The sequence below is a fragment of the Lygodium microphyllum genome, chromosome 28 (genome assembly GCF_053477565.2).
Source record: "Lygodium microphyllum isolate KBCC chromosome 28, Lygodium_microphyllum_v1.1.10, whole genome shotgun sequence".
Classification (NCBI taxonomy): domain Eukaryota; kingdom Viridiplantae; phylum Streptophyta; class Polypodiopsida; order Schizaeales; family Lygodiaceae; genus Lygodium; species Lygodium microphyllum.
This window is the reverse complement of record NC_141162.1, coordinates 2,610,039-2,633,114: the sequence shown is the minus strand read 5'-3', so window position 1 is coordinate 2,633,114 and position 23,076 is coordinate 2,610,039. Positions and strand designations below refer to the sequence as shown.

At 39.8% G+C, this 23,076-nt stretch overlaps 1 protein-coding gene across 4 annotated transcripts; it reads left to right on the top strand.

Moving 5' to 3' along the window:
* The first annotated feature begins 16,386 nt into the window (after positions 1-16,386).
* On the top strand, positions 16,387-21,618 carry LOC148011130 (transcription factor NIGT1-like). 4 transcript variants are annotated; one of them, XM_087670570.1, is made up of 6 exons: positions 16,387-16,632; positions 17,589-17,868; positions 18,291-18,550; positions 18,666-19,083; positions 19,185-19,261; positions 19,683-21,617. In XM_087670570.1, the coding sequence occupies exons 2-6, from the start codon at positions 17,682-17,684 to the stop codon at positions 20,226-20,228; spliced, it is 1,488 nt and encodes a 495-aa protein (XP_087526696.1). In that variant the 5' UTR covers positions 16,387-16,632; positions 17,589-17,681; the 3' UTR covers positions 20,229-21,617. The 4 variants fall into 4 exon arrangements, with proteins under 4 accessions (XP_087526696.1, XP_087526698.1, XP_087526699.1 ...); XM_087670572.1 differs by lacking the exon at positions 16,387-16,632 and adding an exon at positions 17,025-17,315; XM_087670573.1 differs by lacking the exon at positions 16,387-16,632 and adding an exon at positions 17,391-17,588 and having other exon boundaries at positions 17,698-17,868; positions 19,683-21,618.
* Positions 21,619-23,076: the final 1,458 nt, after the last annotated feature.

Here is a 23,076-nt window from a genome sequence, read left to right as displayed (position 1 = left end):
TCTTTCATCAAGGGTTGTTATGGAAATTGAACATGACTTTATATTGATTTGTCCATTTCCATGTGAGGTCATTTAATAACTAGTCAAAGATAGTTAGATTAGTGCCTACTCTGTTACAAAAACACGACTACCACTAGGGTTGAGGATCTTGCATAATGCAAGCCTATCCACCCATTGGGGTAGGATAGCCTTGGAAAGTTATAGCTATTGAGTCAGGGGCCATCATAGAGGTTGGTACTAAGATTGGTTCTAAGTGAGGTTCAATCATGAGTGCTAAACTATATCATGCATCTTTTTTACTCATCCATTCATAGGCAGTATTCTAGCTCTTTTGTAAATGGAAATGCTAGGGTGGCAAGAATGTGCATCCAATCCTGCTCATCCGAGAGAGAGGGAATATATCTAGCTAATGATTATTAGGGGGTTGGAGGATCCTTACGATCTCCACATAAGAATGTTGAGATAGTGTCTAAGTCAATAAGTGATGTTTTCCAAGACTCCATCTTAATATAGAGCTATTTCCAAGAAATACTAGGCCATTATCCCAATCCTCAATGAGACGTGCATTTTGCATCTATGGTCAACTGACCAATAGGCCATAGTCAACTCCTTTCATAAAAAACAAAGTTGACCTTGAATTGCACCACCTAACAATCTTGATCAACCAATCCCTTAATACTCTGAGTGGTTTGAATGCACTGGTTCAATTGATAGATTTTCCCAAGTTTGGAGTATACCTTGATTAAGTATACTTGCACCCACTCTAGTATCAATAATTCCAAGTGTCTCCAAGGATTTCCATAGGAAGAAGAACATGTTAGTCAACTTCTTTTGAAAACATTTCAATCCCTAAAGCACTTAGTGTTAGAAGTGCATTAAAGCTAAGTTATGGAATGTGATGAGATTTGAGCGGGGTTTCTTCTTTCTACCCAATATTTCAATCATTACCAAATCAATGGGCTATCTTTCAGTACAATTCCAAGTGAAATAGTAACTTTTGTGGATGTGAGGGTTGCAATAATTGTAGTTCAATGGTCTCACAGATATATTGCGACATGCTTGCATTGAGAACCCCATAAGACTCTTGTTCTATCGGTTTTGGGTTATTTAGGGGTTTTGGTTGTGATTTCATCAAGTTGTCGCAGCTTCTCTTAAAGAGATGTATGAGACTGTCTTGGAATGCTCAGGATTTCATCAATCAGCTCTATCAACAACTCGACTTGAGTTGCATTTTTCCATTCCTTTACCTTGTGCATTGTAGCTAGTTCTTGAATGGCATTAAGGTTTACCTTATCCCTAGCAATGGTTTCTTTAGTAGTCTATAATGCTATTGTAGCACTCTCTACACTAGAGGTGGTAGATGTTTATGGTGTTGTTGAGAGTCCTTCACTCTTAAGTTTGAGTTGAACTCTTTTTCTTCTTTTCTTAGTGCTCTTCTTGCTAATGATTGATCCATTCATCATCATGGGATCTTCAATGCTCACTTCCCCAATCATACTTTGTGTGCAAGTGATAGTGTGCACAAGAATATGATCCTTGTCATTGATCATTTCCATTGCAAATAGACTAAAGGGGACATATGGCACTATTGCCTTGCTATTGCTTTCCTTACATTGTGGAAAATCTGGATACATGTGTGTGGTTCCACATTCAAGGCAATGTTGGTCAATATCACTTTCCTTAGACTACACTTGTTTTTGTAGATACCTTGAGAAAATGTGTACTGGCCACCCACAATTCTAATAGGCAATGGGGCCTCTATTTTTACTCATGTCTTGCTCCCAACCTCATCCAAACATCATAATGGGTATCGGACAATAGTCCATGATGACTAAATGTGATTCATTGTCATAACAAACAAAAGGATTCATGTATTCCTCATCCTCCATTGGTCTCTCAATGAAGTGGATAGAAGCGTTGTTGGATGGATGTGTGACAATTGGCATGTGGGGTCTAGGGATCTTGGAGGGGTTAATCTCAGCTTGTTGCAAAGTTGTTGGAAGCATCAATAGTGGCAATTGTGGGGCATGTCTAGCGCACAATTTCAGACTACAATTAAATTGTTGGCAGGCAAAGTTAGGGGCAAGGAGCCTTTGTGGGGCTCTATAATATGCACCATCATAGATGAATTGTCCATAGTTCATGCATGATTGAGGTGGTTGGGAATATTCCAACAAAAAGTGGTCCTTGCCATGGTAAACACATTGCACATTCCAAAGAAAAGTGGTCCATGCCATAGTAAACACATTGCACATTTTGATGGTATAGTCTAGAAATTTTAAACGGTTCTAGCTCTAGCTAGTTCTTCCTAATATCTAATATTAATTCTTGAGTTTCCTTAGTCTCTATGTAGCATTGTCTCTTATAGGTATATCCTAACTGGATCCATGTGGCCATTTGTCCCTACTACATTCAAAGTGAAGGTTGTCCACACGGATAGCCTCATGTAGAACACTATTGATGTTAAAGCAATCAAGTTTAGAGTTCCCAACAAGGTTTCATGGATCCTTTCATTATGGATGCCCTTGATGAAGGCTTTTGTGGACTTCCTTGTTGGTAGGTCTCTTTGTGGTAGGGATCCATTTGTATAGAATCTAGACCTTAAGGATGTAATCTCTCATGCTTCTATCTAGATGTTCATGAGCAAAACGATAAGGTTATTCCCATGTCCAGATTTGGCAAAGCATTTGATTGAATAGGTCCTTAAGTAGTATGAAAGAGGCCTTCTTGGCAATATCCAAACCAGTAAACTAGGTTCACTCCTTTTTTCCTAAGCAAAGTCCAAAACCTTGCAATTGCTTGGCATCACCAAGAAGGTTATTGGCCTCACAAACTTGCTCAAATTGTTTGATAAAGCTATAAGGGATGTCACCAACACAGTACTTATCTAGTTGTAAGGGTCATCACCAACACGATACTTATCTAGTTGTAAGGGTCGTCACCAACATGGTACTTGTCTCGTTGTTTTGCAACTAAGGAAACTTTTGCTTGGTCTCTAGCACTTGGAGTGTTTCTCGTTCTAGTTAGAATGGTTTGTGCAATGTGGGTTCCTACTTGCATCATATCACAGTAGTTGAATATGCATCGCAGCACAAGATTCGAGAGGAAATCCTATGATGAGTCTATTACTTCTGCATTCAACAACATTCTATGGATGCTCTCCATTTTTGCTTGCATGGTCACAAGCTAATGTCTAGTGTCATTGTTGAGATCCAACAATTTGTTAAGGGTGTTCATTCATTGGCATTGCAACTCTTGAAGTTTCCATGGCCTTAGGGGTCATGGTTGAGATGTCAAATTTTGCAACTTGTTGGAAGCTATCAACTAAGGCCTAAAAGCCATTTGAGGCATCTCTTGAGCCCTCAGTTCTCTCCACTGTGGTTGGTGTCATGACATGGTTTCTCTTGCCTCCAAGTAGACTAATTTGATAACTTGGTTGATTAGGCCATGGATAGGGGTGTTTTCAATGTCTACGGATCTACTTGGATTGAGATCCCCTTTTGATGTGGGTGTTGCAAGGCCACATCCAATCTGCAAGCGCATGTGCCTATGTCATGAGCTTAAGCCTTGGGTTTTTCTATTGGCTCGTTATTTTGGTTCTTATCTTTGTCCCTGGTTTTCTTAAGTCTCCTATCCTCATCTTTTTGTTTTTAATATAGTTGAATATTGAGCAAGCAAGGTTTTCCTCACTACAATTCGGCTTGTATTTGTACACTGTGTATAGACATGCTTTCTCCTTTCTTCAAACAATGTGTGTAAAACACCCATATGCATTGCTTTAAATTTTCAAGTGAATACATTTTTGAAATGAAGCATGGGTTCTTTCAGTTTTCTTGATAGTTTGTTTTGCTCTATTGAGTTTTTCTTTTCTTGTAAGTTTCCTTCTCTTGTTGTAGCAATTTACCCTTCATGTTCACTCTATATGTGTGTAAGTGTGACTATGTGCTAATGGTGGAATGCAATGATTAAGTTAGGGTGCAATGCACATGTAGCCTACGTTATGTGCAAGGGAGATGTACTAATGTGCATGCTCACTAATGGTTAGGCCCTAAAAATGCATCAAAGGAAGTCATATTTACACAAAGAAAGTAATCACAATCAATAAGACCAAAAAATTTCATGCGGCTAAGCATTTACGCTCTAGGTGGTATGGACTTTCATATAAGCAAGCACTCAAATGTATTTGATTAATCAAGTAAATGTCCCATTATACATGTGTGATCTTTGTAGAAACTCTGGGCATTGACACATGGTCTATTCAAGCACTATAGGATCGCATGAGAGCTATGTTGGTAATAGTGCAAGATGTTGCCCACTATTGTTTAGCTTATGAGATCTTTTTCTAGAGATTGATGGTGTTAGTACATATGGTTTGTTTAGCAAGATGTTTGGTATGCATGTACTCCTAGTAAGAATAAGTTTTGATGTGGAGGATTTATGAAGCTTGCTTTACTAACAAAAAGAGCTCTGGTAATTGTCCTAGATGTGGTTTGGGAACAGAATCAATGGCACATGTTAGAGCTCTAGAGTTTATGGCATGCTTATTTTTCAAATGTAAGGAAATTTGTCAGTGTGCGGCGATTGTACGTAAGTGAACTAGTGAATGAATTTTTAATTATTATGACCTACAAGTACATAAGATGTAGTTCACTTGAGAGTAGGTCTATTTACACACAGTCTCTAACAGAAAGGTCATGTTGTACATCATGGAGCTTATAAATTAACTCAAAAATGTATGCAATAAGAACCATGTCATGCCGAGTGCATGTAGGGGTAGTGGCATGTTTGGAAGAAATGCTTTTACCAAGATGTCGTGACTGGGGTGAGGAATGGGAAGGTTTCTTGAGAGTAGTGTGTCAAAGAAGCTAATCTGGAAGCATTTGATTGGTAGAAGACATGTTGCATCAACAGCTTTTGGTCCCTTTGCTCGAGCCCACCAGCCAATATTGATTGATAACCAAACCACCCTCGTCCCCCCAAAAAATCACTAGCCTTTTGTTAGCACCTGCTTTTTCACAGGTGCTTGTAGGAGGGTGGGGCGACTAAGGAAGGGTTGTGTCAACCTTGCTCCCCTTGAACCCCATCCAAGGTGTAGTGGGGGGGAGTGGTGCTGCACTCCCCCAACTAATAAGTGTTAACCATGGTGCGACGTGGCAGGAAGTGTGTTTGTATGGAGGATGCAAATGTGTGGTGTGAACGCACGCCAGAGGGAGCGAGGGAAGAGACGGTGGTGGGCATCCGTGTGACACGCGCGGACGGATGTCGACATACCCGGACGCGTGGCTCTTCCATCGCGAAAATGCGCGCGCCGTCAGCGGCAAAAAGCGTCCAGATAAGGGCGGGAGGGACTTATCAGGAGGCTGCGGACGCGGTTTTGTATGGCGGTTTTGAAACCAACTGGGTGGTTTTCGTAGCCATGCATATCCACAACCCACAAGATTCACAGGACAGGAATATTCGTTGGTTGTACTCGCTTTTCTCGTTAAATCTCTTACACATTAATGTCTTCGCTATATTGTTAAAAATAAATAAATGTGCAAATCTCATCGTACTCTTCTTCAACAAACAAATCAAACAATTTAGACATGCATTTTAAAAACATTTACATTTTTAAAAAAAATTCAAAATTACAACCTTAAGTCCTTCTAAGTTGAAGTCTAGTAGAAAATCCCCAAAGCTAGCGGGCGGTCCTACGATAAGTTGGGACCCTACTTTCTCGAAGAGGTGCCCTAGCCCTTCTCTAATTTGCGTCTCTACATTTAGTGAACCCCTCTCCTGTCTAAATCCATTGAACCTTCCATTTTCTGGCCCCCATACATTTCCCTTTAAGTATAGAATGGAAGAAGATGATCAAAAGGTCCTGAGACTACACTGTCTAAATCCATTGAACCTTCCATTTTGTAGCCCCCATACATTGAACCTTTCTATGCATACCCCTTCAAGTGTAGGATGGAAGAAGATGATGGAAAGTTCAAGGTCTTGAGACTACACTTGCAAGACATGATAAAATAAAAACATGGCATTAGTGGTGGGAATCCCAAGATTATTATTTTATCGTACAATTTATAAGAAATTAAAGGAGTGCTCACTCAAATCTGAAGAACATGGACATTATGATGATTATGAGAATTTTCATTTCATTGGAATAACACTTTATTTGAAGTCCAAACACTATGGAAATAATCCTATGTGTACTTCAAGAGTGAAGTTGATTCAAATTTTAAGTACATGGACACTTTGTTGATTAAGAGCATTAGTACTATGCTTACCTAGTGCTATATTGGCTACTTTAACAAAATACTAGACATTGTGATTATCAAAAGCATTTGCATTAATTATATAATATATCCAATACTTTGAGAAAGTGACAAATTTAGTACATGCATGCACACATATTCCATACCAAGCACCATTTCAACTAGAATCTCATGGAAAAAGCTCCTTCGTTTGAACACCAGTTCTCAAACTAATACAACATGAAGGAAAGCATGATCAATGTTATCAATCATAATATGATTGCTTAAAGAAGGGTTGTCTAACACAAGCAACATGGTTGTTGTGTGTTTTGATCAAATCTTTCATCTAAGCTCATGTCTCCCTTTCATGTAGACATTGACTAACTTTTAACATGATATGATCAAAGCCTTCTCACTCTTGCCTCCTCTAATCTCACCACCTCTTTCAATTAGGGTTTTACCACTTAGCACCAAGCCTAGTTCATCATATTAATATTAAGGGCATATCCAAAGAGGCTTCGACTATGAGATAAACATGATTTTTGGACCTAAAGCTAACAACCATGAGCTTTAATTGAAAATAGTACTCTATGGCACTACATTTGGGTTCAAAGGACTTAGTTGTAGAACATGTTAATGAAATGAGAAACATCATGACCGAGTTAGATGAGGTTATTGCCAAAGCCTAAAATTCTAGAAAAGGATGCTATGGCAATACTTATAATTAGACCTCCTCAAGACTATAACTCAATAAAAGGCACCTTAAGCCTGAGAAATTCACTATATATATACCCTCTATATCACGTGCATTCAAGGCCTATTTATAAATATCATTATCTATAAATTTTTCATTAATAAAATATAACCCTTTTATATTGAATATGTAAGTAACCCCTTTATATAGGACCCTTCTGTATGTAAAAAATGTGTAAAAATGGTATTTCAAAAATCCCTTATGTTGAACCCACGTAATACATACATATATTTATGACTGACCACCTTGGGACCTTAAGGGATATGTAAGCAATTACTTTAGAACTGTATTCTCTCTAATTTGCTACCATAGGAAATAGATCTCAAAGGGCATGAAACAACAACTACAATGAGATATATATTATTATATCTAAGAAACCAACAAAAAATAACAAAAGCAACAAAGTCACTTGTAACCATTGTAGAATATAGGGCTTGTCACTAAGTTAGTTCTAAACTAATAGGTAAGCATTTGAAATGGAGGGACTTCAATGTATTGTAATTATCTCAACATAATCTATGCTTTGATGTTGGTGGGGGGCATATATTGAGAAAAGAGGGTAGATAAGAAATAAGCAATTAAAATTCATTAGAACCTTAGAGACTAGCATGCTAGTACTCTATTGATGATGTTTTCAATTATATGTATTGGTTATGTGATAAGTTAAATCAACAATCTTTCTATGATCCCACATTTAGCACAAGTGAAGATGATTTAAGGATGCCCTCTTGATGGGCAATTGGGCATTGTCTATAAATACAAAGCCTATTTAGATAGTAGTAAGAGCTTTGACAATAGTCATCTACCTTTAATGTTGACAATTAGCAACTCTAGGCTGTAGTTGACACTTGTGACCTAGGATAGATCTTTTAGTTCTTACTATTGATCTACCTATTTGGATTGCAAGTATCACATAGTCCCCTTCTCTTTCAAATTGCTTTTTAACTTGTAGTGTAAAGTAATATTTTATAAACCTAGCAATTTGCTGGTTATATTGTAATCTTAGTTTCCTTTTAACTCATTAGCTTCCAAAATTTTTATAGTGGCTCATTTTATTCTTTCAATTTTATGTTTTCTCTTAGTTGTAACATATGCATGCATACACACACACACACACACACACACACACACACACTCTCTCTCTCTCTCTCTCTCTCTCTCTCTCTCTCTCTCTCTCTCTCTCTCTCTCTCTCTCTCTCTCTCTCTCTCTCTCTCTCTCTCTCTCTCAATGAGTCACCCACCCACTCACCTCAATGACACTTTTTGATACTAAAGTTACTCGAGGGTTGCATGGTGCATCTATCCTTTTTGGAAAGATGCACTCTACAAGAGGCATTTATGGTAACCATTAATAGCTTATTTAACTAGTGGAAACAATCTTTTGTGTGATTGCTTGTGTAGAGGATACCTACTAGTGGTCAATAAAAATAATTCCAATCTCATCAAGTTGGAGAAAATGCATCCCTATTTGCATAAACACATACACACAATCATGTGAACTGCAACATCACAAGACTCAGCATGCATCATAAAAATAGCATTGATTTCCCTTTCCATAACATCATCATAGCAAACCTTCTCACTGAATGCACCAAGAGACTGCAAATCATCCTCCATAGTAAAATCACAATCATATAAACCATAATCAAAAGCCTGAGAATAGTCCATGTAGATAGTATTTTCCTTAGAGCTAGTCATAAGATGGTCTACACCTTCATCTCCATCCTCGCTGGAACCGCTCTTGGAGGTAGTTGTGACATTCATCACCTTTGAAAAAATTTGTTCTGCTTCAATTTGGTTTATATCTTCGACCTGTGTAGAATTGTCCAAAACTTGGTTTTCCAATTGTGCATGGAGAACTCAAACTCTGTCCTCATCATGAGGTTCCAAAATATCACCATCATGCATCTTTCTTTGCTTTAAGATTTGCACAAATTTGCTCCCAAAATTTGTCATATCTTGACTTTTGCCATAGACCTTGATCTTCTTGTTCTTCTGGAACACTTGCATCACCGAAAGTTTTCCCTATTTCTGATACCAAATAACAATCACCCACTTGTATAATAGAATCTTCAAAATCTGTCCAACTTTCTTCACCATCCAATATGTATTTTCTCATGCAAATACAAAATCACTAGTTGTTTAAATTCTTTGATTATGCGTTCATCTGGGATACCTCTAAGTTTCATCTTTGACTTGTAGCATGTAAGATAACCTTTAGCATCATATCCATCAAATACACACCTTTCCTCATATACTGCATCTAGTGCATCTTCCACTGCTTCATCCATCCGATTTTTCTGATTCATCGATTCACACTTCGGCTCGTTTCACGTTGCCCTCACGTCTCCATCGCTTGGAATCCTAGTTTTGGCCTTCACATCAGGCTCACCAGATGTGGATGGATCAAGAATTCTCGTCTCGCAATTCTATTGCCGAAAGGTGTTGGGCCTCTATTTACTTGAAATCACAAGCACAAAAGAAAGCAAACACTCAAAGAACTCAAAACGATTTGATTTATTGATCCACAAAAGTTGTTTACAAATTCAAATTCGTCCGACTACTCAATGTTCGAAACAAATTCTTATCACATCACAGAGCTATGCTCGCACTCCTTGTGATGCTCTCCCCAACTCTTAGACTTTAGTGCACATAACATTACACTTTTTTTCTATTTCCTGTATTACTGCCCTATGTTGTCTTTTTCACTCTTTTTAATAACTTGGCTCCCTTCCAAGCAACTCTATGAGGCTGTTTTCCTCTGATTATCAAGCCTTCCTAATTTATGTCGAAGTTCCCAGCAACAACCTCGATGCAAATCAATTGAGGAATTGGCTCAGGGCATCAGTCAAGATAGCTGCCAACACACACATGACACCTTCTCCACTCCAAACAAACACACTGGCTCCCTCTTCAAAAACTAAGGCCTCTCCATGAATAGCGCTCCCAGAATATCCAAATGTCAGGCTAACAAAGGGAAAAGCAGGCAATCGGATTTTGAGGGAAACAATCTTTGGCCCTTAGGTGGCTAAAAGGCATTCATTGTTTAAGCTTGATTTGTTTGCTAGGTGGTAGGTTGGACTTGCAAGTCCTATACATGGTTGGGATAATTTTGGGCAAGCATAGCTAGGTAGACATAAGGTCCTCTCATTGGTGAAGATTCGGAATGAGAAGAACTAAGAACGGAAGAGGAAGAGAAGCACACATAATCCTTCAAAACCTTTATTTTCAAATATCTTTGTATAGTAGTGCGTAGGTGCACTGAGATCCTACTAGTTATTTAGATCTTCAACTGCAACTAAGCCTCTTCCATCAGGCTCATGGGGGCGAACATTTCCAAGTTTTGAAATCCAGCACAACCTAGACATATCTAAAAACTAGTAATTTGTTTTTTGCTTCCTCCTTTTTCATCTCTCCATGTTATGCTTGCAATATGATGATGACTTTGTAGTTGATAGTGCTTCCTCTTGTGTTCATATTGTCACCCAATATTGATGTCAAGAAAGACTTTGCTATCTTCGTGATGATTGAGTGGTAGTTCAAATTGCTTTTGGTGGTGTTGCTAATGCAGGCTCTTTCATCCCACATGAATCAAGTTCCCTTTGAGCTTTGTAGTTGAGCTTCTCATGTTCAGTCTATCACCTGCATTAGCTCTTTGGCCATTGTGAGCAGTCAAATGAGTTATGTTGATCTATTCAGTGTTTGCATGTTGGTAATTGCAGTCCTCAAGCAAAGTACTTTGTTACTTTCATTGATGATTTTTTGCATAAGGTCTGGGCATATCCCATAAACCAAAAATTAGATGTATTGGATACCTTTCAATGTTGGCTTGCTTTTGTTGAGACCCAGTTTGAGTATATAATGAAATGCCTAAGGTCAGATAATGGGGGTGAATATGTCTCTAAAGAATTTGAGTAATTTTGCAATAATCGAGGTCTTAAGCATTAGTTGACCGCCCCTTACACTCCACCCCATAATGGTGTTGCAGAGGGGTATGAGTAGGATGATTCAAAAGAGAGTCCGTAGTGCTTAGCTAGGTAGGCTTACTATAGCATTTTTAGATTGAGGCAGTTACTACTTGCGTACACTTGATAAACACATCCCCATGCATTGCTATTGGTTATCAAGTTACAAAGGAGGTATAGTTTGTAAAACCTCCATATGCTCTTTTGCGTGCCTTTAGATGTGAGGATTTTTGCCATGTTCCTAAGGACAAATGCAATAAGATGGATCCTAAATCAATGAAATGCATCTTTCTCATTTATGTAGTTGTATGTGAGATGGGCTAACACCTATGGGATCTGTAGGCTGGGAAGGTCATCATGTAGCCATAATGTTGTTTTCCATGAGGAGAAGATGCATAAACAGACTGAGCAAGTAGCTGAGGTATGCAAAGTCATATTTTAGGAGAAGCCTCCTATTACCGTATAGCCATTTAGAAAGCCTATAGTAGTTGATGTTCCAATAGCCCATGATCATGATCTTGGACATGATGCACATGGCCCACAACCTGTTTTGTGAAGGTTTGCTAGAGATAGACATTAGCCTAATTGATTTGCACTTTCCATGGACTATGTTATGATGACTTGTGCTAGTGGGCCTCTTACCTATGATGAGGCCATGTGTGTAGAGTTGATAGTCACTCTTGGGAGAGGGCCATGTAGTCAAAGTATGACTCATTGTAGAAAAATCATATATGGGATTTGGTTCCTTTGCCTAGTGAAAAGCGTGCTTTGCCATGCAAGTGGGTATGCAAGTTAAAGAGTGCCCTTCTTGGACACCCCAAGCTGGCATATAAGGCCAGATTGGTTGCAAAGGATTTTCAGTAGAAGCATGGTGTTGACTTTGATGAGGTTTTCTCTCCCATGGTTAAGATGACTACCCTACGCTTGGTACTCTATTTGGTTGCTTAGTTAGATTTGGACCTTTATCAGATGGATGTAAAGAAAGCTATCTTACATGGGGATTTGCATGATGAGCTTTACATACAGCAACCTAAGGGCCTTGAGGAAAAAGGTAAGGAACACCTACTTTGTAAGTTGAGAAAAAGCTTTTATGGCCTTAAGCAAGCACATAGGGAATGGTATTACAAGTTTGATTCTTGCATGCATTCATAAGAATATACATGTAGTGATATGGATCTATGTCTCTACACGAAGAAGACTCATGATGGAAACCTTATTATCTTGGTACTTTATGTGGATGATATGTTGATTGCTGGGAGAGCTCATGATGAGCTGGGGCGTCTTGAAAAGGTAGCTTAAGAAGAGCTTTGAGATGAAGGATATGGGACATGCCTCACATATTCTTAGCATGCACATCATGCATGATCGCTCTAAGGGACTCCTTTACTCGTCACAGGTGGACTACATATAGAAGGCCCTTAAATACTTCCATATGCAGGATGTTAAGCCTATTGGTTGTCCGATCATCTTTCCATATGAAGGTTGGTTAGGCAAATTGTCCCTAGTCAGATGAGCAAAAGGATGAGATGGCCAAGATCCCTTATGTATCCATAGTGGGTAGTTTGATGTATGTCATGATAGCCACTCATTCAAACATAGCATTTGTAGTGGGAGTTGTGCACTATATGGCTACACCTAGCCGATGACATTGGCCAAGAATCCAATCTTCCATGCAAAGAAAAAGCACCTTGAGGTGCACTATCACTTCATCAAGGGGAGATGGTAGAGGATACGTTTGTTGAGCTTGTACAAGATCTCGACCAATGAGAATCCTATAAATCTTCTCACTAAAAGTCTTTGAGCGGAACATTTTACCTTCCTTAGAAAGATGATGGGCATAGGATGAGATGACATATATTTCTTGTCTTGTTGTACTTTTTGTACATTTATACTTTGTCACTTTTTCTTGTCCTCTCCTCACTAGAGGTACATTTGCCTTTAAGTGGGAGGTTGTTGGGGTACAGGTGCATGTGCCTATGGTGCCTTTTGTATTTACTTTACATATTGTAATTGCATACCTATATGCTACAAGTGGCAAGTGCCCATCACTGTCACTTTATTCTTTATTCTTTTAGTGACTATTGAATAAGGGAAGGCCTGTCACATATTGTGATTGTTAGAGTTCCCGCATATGGTGGCTCTCTCTCTTCCTCTCTTAATCCATCCACCATAGCTCCTGCTTATGCTTGTGTGCTTCCACTCGGGCTCTACCTTTTACCAATATTATCTAGTTTTACATGTATGTTGTAATGGGTGCCTTGTACCTCGATGATTAGTAATCATAACTTCCAATTACCAAAGAGAAGCTTATCCAATACAACTTATAGTCACCATTTTTTACGGGTGCTACATCCAAATAATTACTATCTAGGGTTTGAAAAGTAATCAAGACATCTATATGTATATCTTTGCTTCTCACTCTCTTAGCTACTTTCTTGAGATTTTTGGAGAGATTGCATTTTTCTAAAGTCACTTGTGAATTGATCATTGTCCTACCAAATAGGTTCACATGGGATGTTAGTAGTTGCTAAGCTGAGTGCTAATATTTGCCCTCGAGGGGGGGGGGGGGGATATTAAAGTCAATTCCAAAATGAGCCTTATCCTTTCACAAACTAATTAGCATAAGAGTTGGCCCATACTTCAATGTCATAATCCAATTTTGGAGGCACTTTGGAATCATCCATATCGACTTAACACAAAATGTGTTTAATCCTTTGATGGTTAGCCATTACAACTTTAAACCACTAATAGATAGAGAACAAAGGTCAAATTGGCAACATAGATCACAAATGAGTTGTAAAAAGTGTTAGCTTTTAGATATCTCCTTCAAGTTTCAACACTTGATTAAGCTTAGTAATACATTTCCTTTTCTTAGATCTCTCAGATGTGCATCCACCTACACCCCCTTCCCCCTAGACATGCACATACATGCATGCTCACTTGCTTGCTTAAATGAAAATAAACAATATGCAAGCATGTACACACATATTAGAAGACAGAAAATAAAGTATTGTATAAACTCCAAACCAATAAAAGGCGAGAGTGGGCTAACAATCATGAGGTAGCGCACTCTACTATTATGTTGACACTCTCAAATTCAAAGAGATTGGAGCTATCTTTGTGAACATATGGAAAAGAGGTTAAAAGCTCGTTGGATTTTGGTAGAGCTTTCTTACATGTGTGGAGAAGAGTAGAAGAACTTGGTGGATTTTGGTAGAGCTCCCACACGATTGTAAAAGAGAGGAAAAAGGCTAAGAGAGAAAGTCTCCTTCTAACTTCACTTGCATTCACAAAGTGATGCCTCATCTAGGAGACTTGTGTATCTTTGAGGGTACCCCTGAGATATTTATACTGGTGGGGGGGTCTGCAGGTGAGTGGGGGTGGAGAGGGCTTGTCTTAAGCTTAAAGAAACCTACATTGAGTGCTTTTCAAGATGTTTAACTCAAATTAGTGTCTATTCACATTTTTGCAAAATTAAAATTTCAAAAAGAACAAAAACACAACCTATTCGTGCTCAATGTGTGTAAAAATTCTTGCACATATGTGAGAACTTAAAATGGCCATAACTTTGAATCTAGAACTTGATATTTGGATCCATTTGAACCATTGTGGTCATGGCGACAATATCTATGATTCAATCACCTAGTCTTACGTATTTGAGAAATTAGAAACAAAGAGAAAAATTAATCTTCGTGTTTTTCATTAGGAATTCATAGCAATATCTCAAAAAAACAATAAAAACAAGCCCCTAACTGCTATTACTATAGATTGTTGCTCATGTGTAACAAAGCAGACAACATCTTTAATTACTTTTATTGCTAAATATTACATACAATCTGAGGTGCCAAGGAGGATACGTTACAAGTTGCATGTATCTAGTCTCTTAGCAATCATACGTGTTAGCCATGATCATAGATTGATTGAAAAGAAAAACCAATACTGGTCTTAAAGCATAGGATAAATGTTAATGGAAAATATGACCTTAAATTAAGAGTTAGTGATTGAGAAAACAAGTCATTTTAACGACTGTGAGTGACAATATGAAAGAGTACAAGTTAATATATAAAAGGTACCTAATGTGTTTATCACCTAATCATTTCAGTAGCATGTCTGGTGAGGATCACATGTGAGGGCTCGAGGATGTGTGTAGATGCAATCATAGGCTTTTCATGTATGGTGAGAATCACATGTGAGGGCTTGAGGATGTGTAGATGCAATAATAGGCTCTTCATATAGCATTTGCTAATATTGATAAGCTATAAGTATAGATACATTAAAGTTTAATTAGAATAGGGTGTAGGGGAATATGTAAAATGATGCATAAAGTGTTTAGGACCTAATCATTTCACCAATGTGTATGGTGAGAGACACAAGTGAGGATCAAAGATGCATGGATACACAATCATAGGCGCCTCATATTGCAGCGCCTCATCGTGATAAGTAATAGGTGTGGATTGGAATCTACATCAGACTGAAGATGTGGGCATATGCAATCACGAGCTTCTCATATAGCACTACCTAATGGTGATAAGTTTATGGGTATGAATTGAATCCTACATGAAAGTTAAATCAACATAGGGTGCAAGCTCATACACAAAAAGGTAAGTAAAGTGTTTACGACATAATCGTCATTACCAATGTGTATGGTGAGGAATGGGGAGGGGGGGGGGGGGGGGGGGGGGGGGGGGGGGGGGACCGCTCAAGGGTGTGTGTAGATGCAATCAGAGGCTCCTTAGTAGTAGCATTGCCACATGGTGATAAGATATGGACATGGGTTGGAACCTATAAGGGAATTCAATTATCATAAGGTGTAAGGAAAAGGGTACATGGGTAGAAACATAAGTGGAAGTTCGATTAGCATAAGGTATGACTTCATACATAAAAGGGTCCATAAAGTGTTAATGTTCTAATCATTTCAGCAATGTGTATGGCAAGGAGGATGTGTATAGATGGAATCATGGCCTTTTTATATAGCAATGCCTCATGGGGTTGAAATGTGATCAGAATGAGCTCATGTTAGTGTGTGCAGGGGGAGGGGATCCCACGAGGCGAAAGAGAGGCCTACTATACTAATGCTATAGGACCCTTTCAAAAGAATATGTTGTAGGTAGAGAGGGGCTTATTCCATGGACACGCCTGCACGCCCTTGATCCTTTCAAGAATATCCCTCACTGCCACCCAGAATCTTCCCAAACTCCCCCCTTAGTTTAATTCACTCCTGTGCCTGCTCTCTCTCTCTCTCTCTCTCTCTCTCTCTGTGCTAAGGTTGTCCCTTCCCCCAGAAGGCCCGAATCTACCCTCCTTATATTCCCCCCCCTCTTCCCCTGTTTCAAGCGGTTTTATCTAATCTGGGCAGCCATTGAATCATCCATTGCTTCTCTCTCTCTCTCTCTCTCTCTCTCTCTCTCTCTCTCTCTCAAGATTGCAGCAGTTCTCATTGAATCATTTCATGCATGCCCCCCCCCCGCTCCCCCCTTTCTCTCCTTTCTCCGAATATATTGCTTGCTTGCCCAATCCCCTCTCTCTCTGATGATTATGCCTGTTATAGTGGGCTTGCCTCCTTTATGCTCCTCCACTCCTGGCCTTTGCTTGATCCATCACCCAAAAGAAGAAGAATCCACTCATTTCGATACTCTCTCAGTGCAAAAGTGAGAGAGAGTGCAGCTTGATCCTCCTGGTACTGCTTCTTTCAGCTCACAAAATATACGCCTTTTCCGCTCCCTCCCTCTCGCTGTCTTCCTCAATTATTCTATTCTATAGCTTCTTTTGTATCAGAGTCAAAATGGAGTTTCTAATCAGAGTTTCAATGGTGTTAGCTCACTCGATCCTTTTCTTCATCACGAGTAGGCACCATCATTGTGAGGGGAACAATTCGGGATTTCTTTTTGGGAGGTTGAGGTAGTTAATTGCGTGATCAAGGTGGCTAAATGTGGGTTAATGCAGTGATTGGGGACTGCTAATAGTCCTTCATAGGCGGCACGCTCTGTATGGTAAGGATTGAGGGGAAGGGTTTAATGATTTTGTTCTTATGGAATATATGCTGCCATGGGAAGTCCAATCAAGGTGTCTTTTGACCAGTATCGGATTCTTTGCGGATATGCAAGAGAGAGAGAGAGAGAGAGAGAGAGAGAGAGAGAGAGAGGCTGTACAGAAAACCTTTTAGCCTCTTCATGTGTTATGGGGGTTCCTTTTCCTTCTGACAATAATTTCACTAGCTTTATTCCTCTGTAATGAATATCTGCGGATTGTCTTTGGTGATACTTTTTCTGCCTCTTCTCTCATCATCAAAAAAGGAAAGGAATTTCTACACCTTTTGTTCTCGAAATTGATGGTCTTTGATCTATCAGGAGGCCACATTAGGTATATACATGTGTTCAATAAGGGACATTGCTAAGGTTTCCTGTAGGATTATGCAAAAAAACATATATAGGGGGGCACATTGACAGTAAAGTGAGTAGGGATGTTGATGGGAGAAGGTTCTATATCTTGGCTTAAATCCAAGAATTCTCTCTCACCTCGACACCCCCTCTCTCTGTATATGTTTTTGTGTGTGTGTGTGTGTGTGTGGCAGAGCTATATGTATGCACCAGTGTATGCGGCAAACCGGTAACACATAGCTTCATGGTTGGACAGGTAAAAGCAAAAAGGCAGCAGCGAGAGAGGGAGAGAGAGAGAGAGAAAGCGAGTGATAGCAGAGGGCTTTAATCTGGTCTGGAAGCATTAAAGATGGGCTCTCCTGCAGACCTGACACTCGGGAGGCCTTGCAACTGGGCCAAGTTGGGTGGTGGTGTCACTGACCAGCTAGAGAGGGTCTGCAAGCTCGAGCAGTACCTCACCGCCCTCGAAGACGAGCGCAAGAAGATCGAGGCCTTCAAACGAGAGCTACCTTACTGCATGCAGCTGCTGAGCGATGGTAAATCTGCCTCCATTTGCCCTAGTGCAGGCTATGTTGTCACTGGTTTCATTCCATCACAAATGCCTGCTTGACTGCATGCATTCCTTATAATTGGCTGTCCCCTTCATCATGGCATCCAACACTTGTCTTCTTTCGCAATTGGAACCATTAATAGCTGGGGTTCTATTTTCAAGCTTGGTGGAAGTGCAGACAAAAGACATTAGAAGTACAATGCATTGCTTGACTGCATAGAGACATATGGAATTGTGGAGAATTAATTGACCATACAGTCTGGCAAGCCATGGTTCAGTCTCTCAAAAATTTTAAATATAGACGAACATTCCTTAACAGGCATGCATGTATGAGGATACACCATACTGGACGCACGGATGTACCTTCCATGGTTTGCATCCTGCTCACTTTTGCTGCTGTTTTGGCAGAGATTGAAGCTTCCAAGGAGCAGCTGACTGATTGCTTACAACCCCCCTTGAAGAGTAGCCTTGAAGGAGACCCGGTATCGGCCAAGAGGAGGCCCATCCTTGAGGAGTTCATCCCTCTGAAAAGCACTGCCAGGAGTTCAAGCTGCGAAGACATGGAGGAGACCACGCCCTGCAACTATAGCAGCGTTGTTGGGAAATTGAATGGAGCGGTACAGGCCAAGTTCTGGAGCCAGGCAGAAGCCTATGCGCATGGGCAAGAAGTGAGTGCAGCCGATCCAAAGTTGATGAAATCTGTGGTTTCTTGAGCATTCGGAGCCTGTTAACCTCGGTTTGATCTTCATCTTACAAGGTGAATCCTTTTGCTTTCAATTGCAGATTGTCTCTTCCATGACAGACAAACCTTTCAAACGAAGGGACAGTTTTTGCACTAGTGAGGAGCAAGCGTCAAAGCCAATTCTGAACTCTCAAAGGAGAGTAGGAGGGGCTTTCTTGCCTTTCTCCAGGGACAGGAAACCATCTTATTTGGCTGATCTCACAGAGCTTCCATCACCAACTTTCAGAGATGGAGAGGTCAGTCCAAGCGCGGAATTGGGCAGGCCTTCCACATCCACAGAGAATGAGGGAGCAAACGGCCAGCCTCATCATCCCACGAAGGAAGTGCAAAATGCACCTGCAGTCTCAACAAATAATAGCTCTGGACAGGGTGCACCTCAGCGCAAACCTAGAAGATGCTGGTCACCCGATCTTCACCGCCGTTTTGTCAATGCCCTTCAACAGCTTGGTGGCTCAGAAGGTATTATGCATTCTGTCAGCCACTTTAGGCAGGAGCATGTAAAAGCTTGGGGGGATTGAATGTGTTTCCTCACTTTGATTCTGTGCAACTTGCATTTACAGTTGCCACCCCCAAACAAATTCGGGAGCTTATGAAGGTCGAGGGATTGACAAATGATGAGGTCAAAAGCCATTTGCAGGTACTTTGGGAAAACAGTTTGTGCGCACTTGTTGTTCATGTGAATGACCATTGCCATCATTTTGCACTCAGGTTGTTGCCTCATTCAGATGAAGGTCTGATTTCTTTCTGAATCGCTGTATTGCTTGACAATTTGCGTGTAAAATTGTGATTGCCTTCTTTTTGGCAATCACATGCTCTTGCATTAGAGAATGATATGTTGGGATCTCGTAACATCAACTGTTGATGCAAAATCACGTGTCATTAACTATGGATAAACACATACAGGGAAGCACATTCTTCTATGCAATCGTGATGTTGCAAGGGTGATAAAATGCTTTCTTGCTCTTTCTTTTGTGTATGCTTGTTTCAAAACAGTATAAACATGTCCTCAATTGAGGGTGCACTGAACGCATCTTATGAGAATTCCTACGTGCTTGCAGAAGTACCGACTGCACACGAGAAGGCCGAATTCTGGATTTCATTCAGCAGCACCTCATGCTCCACAGCTGGTTGTGTTAGGTGGTATCTGGGTACCTGCCCATGCTGCTGCTGCTGCTGTAAACCAAGCTACTCCAGCTCTCTACAATTCTTCACAGCAGGACACACCCATGTTCCATCAACCACCTTTTGCTGAAGATCACTATGGCCAACTCAATGCCAGCACGACCCAGTTACAGATGCATTCATCACTCTACTATGATGAGCAGCATGGAGCAGCTACCCATTCACAGGGTTCATCGCAAGGGCCCGTACATCTTACGGGACATTCATCGGATGTTGGCAGAGAAGAAAGCTTAGGGGAGGATGGCAATGAAGGGTCTAGCAGAAAAGCTGGATACCAAGAGGATAGGTTACATGAGTCTGAAGACAATGGAGACAATTATGCAGGGAGCTTGCATGCCCACAGGTGGAGGTATGCGCGCGACACTAGCGGAGAGGAGGATTCAGAAGCTGAGGATGGTCGAGTATATGAAACCGTGGTCTGAGAGCAGGCAGTGGTTTCTGTTTCATGAGAGGGTATGGCATGACAGTGACTATTGGAGGGGCTGTTAAACATGAGCTAGCATGGGGCCTTTTACCTGATTGCCAAAGCAGGCATTTGGAAGCAAAAGAGGGTCCTCTTTGTTGCTTGGGATGAACAGCAGAGCTCCATTGCCCAATAGACTGACTACCTATGCCAAACCACAAAAAGAGAGAAACATTTACTTCTCTGGATGACCATCTACATTCAAAGGGAGGTACTAACCAACCATATTAGTACCGAGACATGTTACTTCAAATTTCACTAACCATACAAGTACCAAGAACATAATATTACTTCACAACTCTCCCATAACTGTTTAGAGCTGATGATGACTCTTGCGTTTCCCTTTTGGAAGTTACCCGGATACAAGCTTTATAAATTGAAATAGTGAAATAGGGCAAACAAGCAGGTCCTAGCGAGAGGGGTTCATTCAACTTATATGTTTTGAATATGCAAATGTTAATAATTGCATTTTGAGCTCCAAGAGGGAACAACATGTTTCTATGCTCTTCATGCACTTACTACACAACATGGAGTAGCATATATATCAAAGCTCTACTGGTGTGCGGCTCTATGAAGGTATCTAATAGGCTGCCAAAAATGGCACCCCATTAGAAAGAAAAACATGTATCAAAGCAAAATGAAGGAATTCATACCTTTGTGTGCTCCAAACTGTAGATCACATTGCATTTGTATGCACATGACCAAGTAGAAAAGTAAAGTTACCAAAGTATAACAAACACCATGAAGAGTCAATAAGTAAGATGCCTAGTGATTGCATGTGTTATGAAAGATGCTATGTCGAAGAACCTACTTGTTGACATGCAATTTCCATGGAGGGAAAATTTGTTGTAGAGTTAAAGATAGGCCTCAACATGCATGCTTAATCAAGATTATACATCTTCTTTGGAAAGAAATGGTCAATTCAAAGGAGTCAACTTGCCAAAATATCAAAGCTAAGATCCCAAGTTTTGACAAAATGTCAAAGTAAGAAACGTTGCGGATGTCTTCATATGTCCAAATTCAAAAGAAATCCTAAGCTGCCAAGAAAAGGGCCAAGCTCTCTTGATAAATTTCAAACGCAGCAACTTCCTTAGTGGTTGTTGAGGGGTGTACTCTCAAGTGGTCATGTATAACCATTTAAGAAGTATTTGACAAACGTGTTAAGACATACATTGAATGACCCTTTTTCTCTTTTGGGGGACTACCCTTGAGGACAACAACTTAGATAGCTAAGCTGATCATGGTCGAAATTGAGTGCTGGTTCGCATATACTATCCAAATGGGGGCATGCCTAAATCAATATTGACTCATCAATAAAGGCATCTTCTTCATGCTCTCATGCTCAAAAGTGGAACATGTACTATGGCTGTATTAGTAAATTTCTATGAAAAGTTCTTTTGTACTAATGCCTTGTATGGATGCTCTTCCTCTGTCTCTTGAAGTGGCTGAAGGGAAAAGTTAGAGTGTGGTCGAGTTGTTGGGCTCCTTGTATGGATGCTCTTCAGCTGTCTCTTGAAGTGGCTGAAGACAAAAGTTAGAGTGGTGGTTGAGTTGTTGGGCAAGTGTTGCATGTTGTTTAGTAATGACAACCTTAGGATAACCATGATGAGGAAAAATGCTATGAATAAAAAATTCAGCAGCTGGAGGTGCAAATGGAGTTGGGTATAAAATATGCTTGTTTGCTAAATCTATCCCACAAAAGTCAAAATCATGTTGTTATGTGTTGATGTGGCAAATAAACAAGTTATAAAATCCAAAGAGATATGTTCCCATAGTGCATTAGGTATAGGTAATGACATAAGCAAACCATGAAGTTTTTGATGATTGTGTTTAATGTGTTGGCAAACAATACATTTAAATACATACTTAGCAACATTATGCTTTAAATTGGCCCAATAAAAATGTTTTTTACATGCAGTTAATATAGAGTGAATTCCTCGATGTCCCATGTATGAGGGTGTACGCATTTCTTCAATAGCTATGGTCCTATATGGTGCAAACACATAATTTTCTTTGGTAATACAAAAATCCATTGATATATGTGTAATCTTTGAAAAGAGTAGTTGATGCATTCTAAATTTGTTTGCTATACATTACCAAAGTTATGGTCAAAGGCATCTAGGTACAAATCATTGAATCAAAAGTCTGCATTTCTACAATACTAAGTACGTTAGCAATAACATTAATATGCCTTCTTGACACGATAATTTGCAATTGCATGTCCTTTCTTCTTGCACTAGACATACTCTCCTTGAAACTTTTTCTTATCACCTTTCTTGTTTTCATCACCATTGGTAAAGGAACCATCTTTGCCTTTTGCATTGACAAAGAATATAGCATCCCTACTACTGCTACTTTTTGTGGCTTTACACCACAACTCCATCAATGCACAAAATTCCTCAATTGTCAAAGCTTGGGCTCTCACATGAGTGTTTAGGGTAGTTACTGGTCCATCAAACTTTGTTGGATAAATCCGAAGACACTTCCAAGCTAGCTTCTTACTAGTATTTTATGTCCAATGTAGTTGTTTCGCGAGGTTTTGAATATTTGTTTGGTTTTGCATTTTCTATTAACTCCTTAGTACATTCCAAGCCTTTGATGCCTTGGTTGTATGATGAATCAAGGTCAAAACACTGTCAAAATAGCTTATAACTAAGATATACAACACATCTTCCATCCCTCAGTCATTTCCAAACCTATAGAAGATATGTGTTTGGAGGAATCATAATACTTGAATTTAATAGGTCAAGGTGGGTTGTGGTTATGGGCCAATGCCCACACTATCTCTAGGAGCTCATAAGAATCAA

Coding starts and splice junctions, on each gene's coding strand:
- LOC148011130 (XM_087670570.1), top strand. CDS start 17,682: ATGGGCTCTCCTGCAGACCTGACACTCGGGAGGCCTTGCAACTGGGCC. Junction 17,869..18,290: donor CATGCAGCTGCTGAGCGATG/GTAAATCTGCCT, acceptor CTGTTTTGGCAG/AGATTGAAGCTTCCAAGGAG. Junction 19,262..19,682: donor AGGTCAAAAGCCATTTGCAG/GTACTTTGGGAA, acceptor ACGTGCTTGCAG/AAGTACCGACTGCACACGAG.